At 35.2% G+C, this 10,736-nt stretch overlaps 1 protein-coding gene across 1 annotated transcript; it reads left to right on the plus strand.

Annotated features, from left to right (window-relative positions):
• Positions 1–379: 379 nt before the first annotated feature.
• Positions 380–2,047, plus strand: LOC141393368 (uncharacterized). Its single transcript, XM_073966367.1, has 2 exons — positions 380–1,890; positions 1,946–2,047. The coding sequence occupies exons 1-2, from the start codon at positions 610–612 to the stop codon at positions 1,952–1,954; spliced, it is 1,290 nt and encodes a 429-aa protein (XP_073822468.1). The 5' UTR covers positions 380–609; the 3' UTR covers positions 1,955–2,047.
• Positions 2,048–10,736: the final 8,689 nt, after the last annotated feature.

The raw sequence follows: 10,736 nt of genomic DNA on the forward strand, positions 1-10,736 counted from the left end.
AAGTAGACTTAAACTTAAAGGTTTAGTATGTAAATAGTTGTAAGATAGTGTAATATGCTGTATTTATGTAGATCAGGAGGAGGCATTGTGACTCACAAGAGAGCTCATGTGCTCTAAGTGAGCGTAAATTTGTTATCGCTCACAGCCTGTGTAGATGCTAACACGTTGTGAACAACAACAAATTTACGCTCATTGAGAGCACAAGAGAGACCCAAAAATGTTCTCTGCCTCACTCTGATGTAGATCTAATCATAAGATAACAAACACTCAATTGTGACTACTCTCTCTTGAGCGTAGGTAAAGATGAACGGTTGTGTGTGTTTGGTTTATGTGTAGCAGCTAACCATCCCAAAACAAGAGCGAATGGAACGAAGGAGTCAGTTTGAATTTGACTACCAAACACACCGTACATCGTTACGCACGCTCAAGTGTTAATAAGAAAAGAATTAATAAATAATAAGAACAACAAGCCAAGGTGTTTATTGGAATTCATTTAGTCGCCGTCCTACATTTTCAGAAGTGGTTTTTTTTCGCGCTTATAAACACATTACCTCGCAACGCTGTTGTTTTTCTTTCGCTAACAAATAAAATAAATAAAGTCAGTGAAAAATGGCTACGAATAAAGTGGAGGATCAACTGCTGTGTGACGTCACCACATTAAACAATGTTACAGATGGAGAAAATAAATGTACCGACAATGTCACGTTGCGGTCAAAGAAAATTATTATGCCGTTGTTGGTGGATAGTGAAGAAGAACAAAGTGCAGTCTCGGAAATAACGGACAAGGTACAGTCAATGCAAGCGACACAAAAAGAATCGAAATTTATGGAACAAAAAGAAATTCAGAAATCAACCGGTTTTGATGCTTGCAAAAAAGATGAGATGAAGACACCAACAAAAATTACCGACACCACCTTATGTGAAACAAATCTACAGTCACCGAAACAACAAAACACCCAAACAAACGAAATGCAGACAAAGTTAAAAATTACAGATGGTACCTTCGGTGAAATAAAATTACCGCTGCAACAAAAACATACCGAGAAGAGTACAGCATCAGAAATAAGAGACCGAGAGCTGCAGTTGTTACGAAAAGAAAATGAATTATTAAAGAAGGAGAAAGAACGGTTGGAGAGAGAGAATAATATCTTAAAACTATTCTCAGGTAACAACAACAACGCACAACCAACAGACAGTGCCGTTTCTTTGTCTCTGATTAGCAACTTCTTGCCAGAGTTCGACGGTAACACTGACGCAGAGTTTTGGGTAACGCAGCTGAGAGATTTGCAGCAGACGTACAAGTTGACCGATGAAATGTTACGAGCGCTGTTTGCGAAGAAGCTAGTGGGCAGACCATTAACATGGCTACACACTCGCCGCAATACTCTTACAGAAACAGTGACTGAAATGTTTCAGCAATTTTGTTTGGTGTTCGGTTCCAACGAAAGCAAGTTGGAGTTGCGTAGAAAGTTTGAACGTCGACTTTGGAAGTCTGATGAACAGTTCAATGACTACTGCGATGATAAAGTCCGTTTGGCGAGCAAACTAAAATTAGATGAAGACGAATTGTTGGAGTATGTCATCGAGGGCATACCAAATGTTCAGCTACGACGACAAACAATGTTGCAGCAATACAAAAGTGTGACGGAGATGTGCAAAGCGTTCGCAGTAATTACATTGCCTAAGTCGAGTGGCGGTGGCCGCGCTACTTCAACCACCAAGTTAGACGTCCGGTGTTACAATTGTAACACCCTAGGCCATTATGCAGCTGACTGCGGTAAACCAAGACGACAGCCAGGAACATGTTATGCTTGCGGTGGCAGCGACCACACAGTGTCTGGCTGCGAACAAAATAAGAAGAAAATTATGACAAAATTAGAGAATCCTTATGTAAGATATTTTACCTATGCATTTAATTTCAGAAATAATTTTAATCTTTATTTAGAAAGCCTAATAGACTCGGGTAGCTCAGTAAGCTTAGTTAGAGAGGACGCATTGCCATTTGGAACAAAAATTTTCCCTATTCATAATACAACTTTTTATGGTTTAAACTTTTCTTTATTAAAAACAATTGGATGTTGCTTTTCGTTTTTGAAATTATCAAATAAATTCTTCAAACTTAAAATGATTGTGGTAGATAAACTTTCTATGAAATACTCAGTATTGTTGGGAAGGGATTTTTTGGAACAGACCAATAGCAAATTACTGTTGTTCGGTGGCGAAATTGATACAGAACCCCACCAACATAACTCAAACAAATTAAAGCTAGATAACAAACGGATAGTTAGTACATCAAAACAGATTGTGGACAAATTGGAGTTGGGAAATAAATTGATACCTACAAAATCAAAGAAAATTATGAACAGGTTGGAACAAAAAAATATTACAGACAATTTGGAGCTAAGTAATAAAACTACAGCCGTCGATTCAAACTATGATCAGGATTGTGTTGCATTTGAAAACGATATATTGGCGATAGATGTATCTTCAAATTTTACAGACTACAATTTAAAAGTGGGCGATACCGTGGACCGTAACATTTTGAAACAATTTTATGCTTTGTTTAAAGAAACTTATGTAGACATGACACCTCCCCTGTTACCAGAGGTACGCCATGAAATGAAGTTAACATTAGAAAACGCAAAACCTTTCAATTGCCCGCCGAGGCGACTCTCTTATTCCGAGAAACAAGAATTACAGAAAATTTTAGACGATTATCTGGAAAAGGGCACAATAAGGTGCAGTGAATCTGAATTTGCTTCACCCATAGTATTAGTCAGAAAAAAAACAGGAGAATTGCGAATGTGCGTAGACTTTAGGAAATTAAATAAGGTTACTGTTAAACATAATTACCCAATTCCGTTGATCGATGATCTCTTAGAAAGTTTAGCAAACAAAAAAGTGTTTACTAAATTGGATCTCAAAAATGGTTTTCATCACGTTTTTATGAGTGATGATTCCATTAAATATACATCGTTCATTACGCCTCTAGGACAATTTGAGTTCGTGCGTATGCCCTTTGGATTAAAAAATGCCCCATCAGTTTTCCAAATGTTTATAAACAGTGTCTTCAAAGACCTAATTAGAACGGGAGATGTAATAATATATTTGGATGATATTATGATTGCGACGTTTGACTTCCAACGTCATTTAGAAATATTAAGAAAAGTTATGTTGAGATTAGTACAAAACAAATTAGAGCTTCGTTTAGATAAGTGCGAGTTTATGCAAGACAAAATAAAGTACTTAGGCTATACGATTGATCATTTAGGAATACGAGCCGATGACAAAGGCTTAGAGGCAATACAAAATTTCCCTGTTCCGGACAAAGTAAGGTCCGTACAAAGTTTTCTTGGTCTTTGTTCCTACTTTAGACGTTTCATCAAAGACTTTTCAATTCTCGCTAAACCACTCTATGACTTAACCAGAAAAGATAAAAAGTTCACTTTCGGAAAACTAGAGCTCGAAACATTCGAATTGTTAAAGAGTAAAATTTTAGAATCGCCAGTTTTAACTCTTTATGACCCTGCCGCAGAAACAGAATTACATTGCGATGCTAGCGCATTAGGGTTCGGTGCTATACTTATGCAAAAGAAACAGGACAATAGATGGCATCCTGTATTTTACTTCTCCAAAAGAGCATCAGAGGCTGAGTCCAAATTTCACAGCTATGAGTTGGAAACTTTAGCTATAGTTTATGCACTTCGTAGATTTAGGGTTTACTTGTTCGGTAAAACGTTTAAAATAATAACCGATTGCAACTCGTTAACTTTGACACTTAACAAGAGGGAACTGAACCCTAGGATTGCCAGGTGGGCCTTAGAACTACAAAATTATGATTATACAGTACAACACAGAGAAGGACGAAGAATGCAACATGTAGATGCGTTAAGCAGGTCGCTAGACATTTTGATTGTAGATACCAATACTTTTGAAGAAAATCTGATTATTGCACAAAATAAAGATACCGACATCGTTAAGCTAAAAGAAAAGTTACAGACAACAAATCACAAATATTATGAAATGAGAAATGGTGTACTGTACAGAAAACTTAAAACCGGAAAATTACTTTTTGTCGTCCCTGTTCAAATGGAATCCCATGTCCTCTTTAGGTACCACGATGAAATGGGACACATCGGAATTAACAAAGTTATAGAGCTGATTAATAAGACTTACTGGTTTCCCCACATTAATAACAAGGTTAAAGAGCACGTCCAAAACTGCTTGAAGTGCATAGTTTTTTCTCCTAAAAGCGGACCTGTTGAAGGATTTTTACACAACATTCCAAAACCCACGAAACCTTTCGAAATGATACACATAGATCATTACGGACCCGTAGATAGAGACAATTCTAAAAAAACATATATTTGTGGTTATTGATGCTTGCTCCAAGTTCGTCAAGCTATATCCTACTAAAACTACCGCCACCAAAGAGGTCATAAATGCATTACAGGAATACTTCCGATATTACAGCCGACCGCGATATATTGTTTCCGACAGAGGGTCTTGTTTTACTTCTAATGACTTCAAGACGTTTATAGAAGAAAATAACATCCAACACATTAAAATAGCCACCTTTTCCCCACAAGCAAATGGTCAAGTAGAACGGGTAAACAGAAGTTTAGGTCCAATGATTGCTAAACTCGTAGACACAGAAACTAATATTACATGGGTAAAAACATTAGAAACAGTAGAGTTTGCGTTAAACAATTCCCGCCACAGAATGATTAACGAACATCCAAGCGTAATGTTATTCGGTGTAAACCAAAAAGGCAAAATTCCAGACCAGATAAGGGAACATATTATGAACGAAGATGTTAGAGATTTGAATTTAATAAGACAACATGCAGATGACAGGCAACGTGCCGCACAACAATACAATAAAAATTATACAGACCCTAAAAGAAAACCACCAATACTGTACAAACGAGGTGATTATGTCGTAATAAAAAATATCGATGCTACCATAGGGACGTCTAAAAAATTTATGCCAAAATTTAAAGGCCCGTTTGTGATAACAGAAGTGTTAGAAAATGATCGTTATATTTTACAAGATGTAGAAGGTTTTCAACAGAGTAGAATACCCTACAAAGGGGTTTGGGCAGCACACAACATGAAACATTGGCATAAAGACCACTGTGAGATAGACCAAAATAATTCCCAAAATTCACAACAAGCTGAGTTAGACTCAAGCCAAGATTTAGACTTCCATTCAGATCCAGAAACTAACGATAATGTTCCAGAAGGCAATTGTGTCGGAAAGAATCAGGAGATCTTTGTAGTCAGGAAGGCCGAGATTTAGTATGTAAATAGTTGTAAGATAGTGTAATATGCTGTATTTATGTAGATCTAATCATAAGATAACAAACACTCAATTGTGACTACTCTCTCTTGAGCGTAGGTAAAGATGAACGGTTGTGTGTGTTTGGTTTATGTGTAGCAGCTAACCATCCCAAAACAAGAGCGAATGGAACGAAGGAGTCAGTTTGAATTTGACTACCAAACACACCGTACATCGTTACGCACGCTCAAGTGTTAATAAGAAAAGAATTAATAAATAATAAGAACAACAAGCCAAGGTGTTTATTGGAATTCATTTAGTCGCCGTCCTACAAAGGTAACAATTGGACCAACTGAACATATTTAAAATCTATACTATACTGTCGCACAGTGTTGCCGCGTGGACAAAAATCAAAAATTGTGATGTTAACTTTTACATATGTTTATGATTTTTTCTTACAGTAAACACATCCCATATAACGAATCTGAAAGAATTTTGTCGATATGTGCATCTATAATGAAGTTATAGCCCTTGAAATATGAAAAATATTTCCCAGGTAATCTAAAGCGGTAATCATATGAAAAGTAGACAATTTTTAAAATAATATTTTCTAAAAAGTTTGTTGATAAAATTAAAAGTATCGGATGGGGATTTGATGGGTGGCTTATAAATATAAAATTTTAGTACAAAAATTTGACATCAACTGCACATGGGCAATGTACCGTTATCAAGAAATCAAAATTTAAATTTGATAAAAAAAAAATTCAAATTCTTATCTTATCTTTTGATTGCCACCTATTGCCAACTCGGCTCTTGTTTTCCGTTAATTGGACATCTCTTCCAAATAAAAATGTGCAAAAACTTTCTGCCCATCTCTGCAACCTTCTGAGATATATCGGTTCAGATTTTATATAACCCCCATATATATCTTTTCGCGATTTAGCTACAACTTGCTCAGTTTTGATTGGATAGCTTTCAAATTTAGTACGTCTTATTTTCTTAGGCCCCTGAATAGCTACACAGATTTTCACAAAAATCGGTTCAGATTTGGATATAGCCCCCATATATATCTATCACCGATTTTGCTATAACTCGGTCAATTTTAGTCGAATAGCCTTCAAATTTTATGTGCGATATTTTCTTAGGCCCAAGAATAGATTCACCGATTTTCGTAAAAATCGGTTCAGATTTGGATATAGCCCCCATATATATCTTCCCACGATTTTGCTATAATTCGCTCAATTTTTGATGAATAGCCTTCAAATTTAACATGGGATGTTCCTCAGGCCCCTGTTCAGTTTTACCATTGACCTAGGTTGATAAATGTTTGCACAAGTACTTATGAGGGCACAGGAATGAAAAAAAATTCAAGTTTGGTCCATATCGGTTCAGATTTGAATATGGCTTCGATATATAATTTCGCCCGATGTCACTCAATTACGGATAATTACGACATATTTCCTTATTTAATCAATATCTCACATGCATTGCGTGTTTAGTGAAAATATATATGAGAGCTATATCCAAATCTAAACCGATTTTTGTCAAAATCGGTGAAACTGAAAAAGGCCTTAAGAAAACATCCCATGTAAAATTTGAAGGCTATGTTTCAAAAATTGATCGATTTATAGCGAAATCGGTGAAAGATATATATAGAGCCTATATCCTAATCTGTACCGATTTTTACGAAAATCGGTGAAACTACTCGGGGGCATAAAAAATATCACATATTAAATTTGAAGGCTATTCGATTAAAATTGACCGAGTTATAGCAAAATCGAGGAATGATATTTATGGGGGCTATATCCAAATTTGATGCGATTTTTGTGAGAATCGGTAGAGCTACTCATGGGCCTAAAAAAATATTACATATTAAATTTGAAGGCTATTCGATCAATTTTGACCGAGTTATAGCAAAATCGGGGAAAGATATATATGGGGGCTATATCCAAATCTGAACCGATATGGACCAAATTTGAAAATTTTCATTCCTATGCCCTTATAAGTACTTGTGCAAAAATTCATCAACCTCGGTCAACTCCTTCTATTTTTGTCCACTCTTGTATGGAAGCGGCAAAACTGTGTGTCGTCCCCACACACATAATTTTTACCCCACTGAACCCCGAACAAGGGTATTTAATAATTACACTGGGAATTTTTATGGAAAAATAGTTTTTTCAAAAAATTTGCTTATTAAAACAATGCAAGGTGCAAAAAATTTCTGCAAAACTGAAGGTATTGTGCGTTATCTTGGAATTAGAGGCTGGTTACATTGTGGGAGGACAAATCCAGACATCACTGACAAAAACCATCACCATTCCAATGAAAAGCATAACAATAAAAATTTCTTCTTGAGTAGAAGTGGCAAATATATGATGTAAGATGATGACGACGATAAAAATGGGTTTGGATTGCTGAAAGTGGGTGGCACCACGGCACTATAGGTAATTTGGCCTGTTTTTGAGGCAAAAATTAATAGCGGTGCATTTATGGGCTTTTTATACATTATTAATGCTTTATATGCAAAAGTAAGATAAAACAAAGAATTATACAATAAAATTAGGATATAGCGAACATCGGTTATAAGAAACTACGTTTATAGCGAACAAAGTTTAATGTTTCCAAAGAACTTTTCTTAATATTTGTACACACATTCAACTTCTTAAAACAACCACGATTATAACGAACAAAAATTGTTACCCCGCGAGTAGAATTTTTTACTATATGTTAGGATTTACAGGGCCGCTTTTAAGCACTATTTCCTACCCCTATTCTCATTTTACCTATTTTATTCGTTCCAACCCAATGAATACGGTTAAAACAAATGAATAACGGTTATAATGAACTAAAATACTGATCCGCCAAAAGATTTTTATAAACATTAATATGTTTAAAATATTGATTCGCTACGAGATCTTTATAAATATTATTATTTTAAAGGACCATATAAATCACTCAATCATGATCCCTAGTTAGAACGTATTACGTCTATAATAACCAAAAATGTTGACCACAGCACGTCTGTACATTTTTACAACACATGGTGTATATTTCTTTAAAGAAAATGTATTTTTAGTTTAAATCGGATGCTTTTTTGTGTTTAATATTTCCTTCGCCAAACAAAAAATTAAAAAAAAAAATATTTTTTTCTGCAAGGAAGGCACCTTCAAAAAAGTGATATAACTTAAAAAACGCAAAAAATCGCAGCTTGGTAATTATGTAGTTGATTCAGAACGCTTTGCTGAAGATATTCCCGGTGGCAGAATTTCAGACAAAGTTGGACAATTTTGTAAAAGTCTATAAAATAAAACTATAATTTTATAAAAAAAGAAAATCTTAAGTTGCATCCTATATGACGATTTTTTCTGCTGTAACAAACATTTTGAAGAAAATTATTTCATAAAACAGAAAGTACACACAGCCACCATTCCACTGAATATAATATCTACGTATTTGATTATTACCAAACTCTTACAAATTGCTTTTAAATTCTGCTCTGAGTTTTAATCTTTTTTAAAATTTTTTATTTTGTCTTCGAAATTTTGATTTTAACTTCAAATTATACCGCGAGTTTTGAATATTTTTGAAAACAAATTGCACATCCATAGAATTTGATATGTTCTTTCTTCGAATCAAATTAGAAAACTCGCGTTAATAAAAGTTCAAAAATTGACTTTTTGCCTAAAAACCTGTCCAAATTACCTATAATGCACTGCTCGAATCGTATGGCATGGCAAATCATTAAAATCAAGCGTTCAAGTCAAGTGACGATTACGTTCTGGTGTTAGGTGGGTATTGTGTAAACGTATTACATTCGAGTAGCTGGAAACAACAACAGCAGTCATTTTGGCCTGGTAAGTTGGCCAAAAAAGACAATCGCAAGTAATGTAAACCATTTTTGTGGTTGGGAGGTTTTTTTCTTTTTTTTTTTTTTTTTTTTTGATAAATGAAAGAATTATCATAAATTATGAAAAGTTGCATTTTCAAATGACAGTACTTTTCGTCGTCACGTATGGTCGCTATTTAAAATAAGAGTGGTATATGGATAGAGAATTAGAAAAACGGAAGGAAGGAAGGGAAATTCTATACAAATGACTTCTATTGTTTCGAATTTCTTTTTGTTGCATTTTAACAAAACATAAATACAAACGGAAGTAATTTAAAGGTAGTCTTGACTTTGGACATAGGAGAAATGAGAATTGTACAAAACCTAGAGGCATGGTTGATGGAATATTTTTATACCCTACACCACTATGTGGGGAGGGTATTATAAGTTGGTTTTGGCCAAAAAGTCTGTAACGCATCGAAATAATGGTCGCAGACCCATACTTATATATACCAACATGAATGTCTCGACGAGCTGAGTCGATCTAGCTATGTGTGTCCGTCTGTCCATCTAAACCTTGTAATCACGCTACAGGTCGCAATTTTGATCGGTTCGTCACGAACTTTTGGATTTTGATGGGCCTATTGATTTTTGTGATGATCGGATAATATTAAGGGGTCCGAATGGGCAAAAACTTATGTGGATAAAAAGACAACTTTTTTTCTAAATCGAAAATCTCAGCATTTGTATGGGGTGTACCAAATGTAAAACCTGACAATGAAAGTAGAAAATATCACCTTTCTAATGATGTAAAGTAGGTTCTCGTAGGTGATCAAACAACGAAGATATCACAACAGTCGCAAATAAAACCCAACTTTTCATTTTTGCAAAGCCTGACTATAAAAGTAAAAGATCCAATCTTTACAATGATGAAAACTATCGCAATAGTCGGTAATACATCCCATTTTTCCATTTTTTTGGAAATCACGCTACAGGTAGCAATTTGGATCGGATCGTCACGAAATTTCAAAGGGTTAATGGAGGTATCACAGATGAAGAAACCTATTGATTTTTGTGATGGTCGGATAATATTTAGGGCTCGGAATGAGCAAAAAATTTATTTGGAGAAAAAGTGAACATTTTATTCCAAAGCAAATATCTCAGCGTCTATAAGGGGTATATAAAAAGCAAACCCGGGAAGGAAAGTAGAAAATATCACATTTACAACGATGTAAAGTTGGGTGCCGTAGGTGGTCAAACAACCGAGATATCGCAATAGTCGGTAATGCATCCCATTTTCCGATTTTATTGTTATCATACAGGTCGCAATTGTGATCGGATCGGAGTTGATGCGGGTCCCTCAGAGGAAGAACCCTATTAAGTTTGGTGATAGTCGGATAGTATTCAGGAGTCGGAATAAACAAAAAGCTTATGTGGAAAAAAAGTCAACTTTTTTTTCTTATGCGAATATCTCCGCTTCGGGTAGGAATATTCCAAAAGGCAATACCGTCAGTGGAAGAAGAAAGTATGTATCTCCTTTATATTGATGCAAAGCATGTTGGCGCAAGTGGGCAAACAACCGAGATATCGAAAAAGTTAGTAATATATCTAATTTTTCCATTTTTGGTA

The sequence above is a fragment of the Musca autumnalis genome, unplaced genomic scaffold, assembly GCF_047663935.1.
Source record: "Musca autumnalis isolate F117 unplaced genomic scaffold, ASM4766393v1 scaffold_2, whole genome shotgun sequence".
NCBI classification, from domain to species: domain Eukaryota; kingdom Metazoa; phylum Arthropoda; class Insecta; order Diptera; family Muscidae; genus Musca; species Musca autumnalis.

Coding starts and splice junctions, on each gene's coding strand:
- LOC141393368 (XM_073966367.1), top strand. CDS start 610: ATGGCTACGAATAAAGTGGAGGATCAACTGCTGTGTGACGTCACCACA.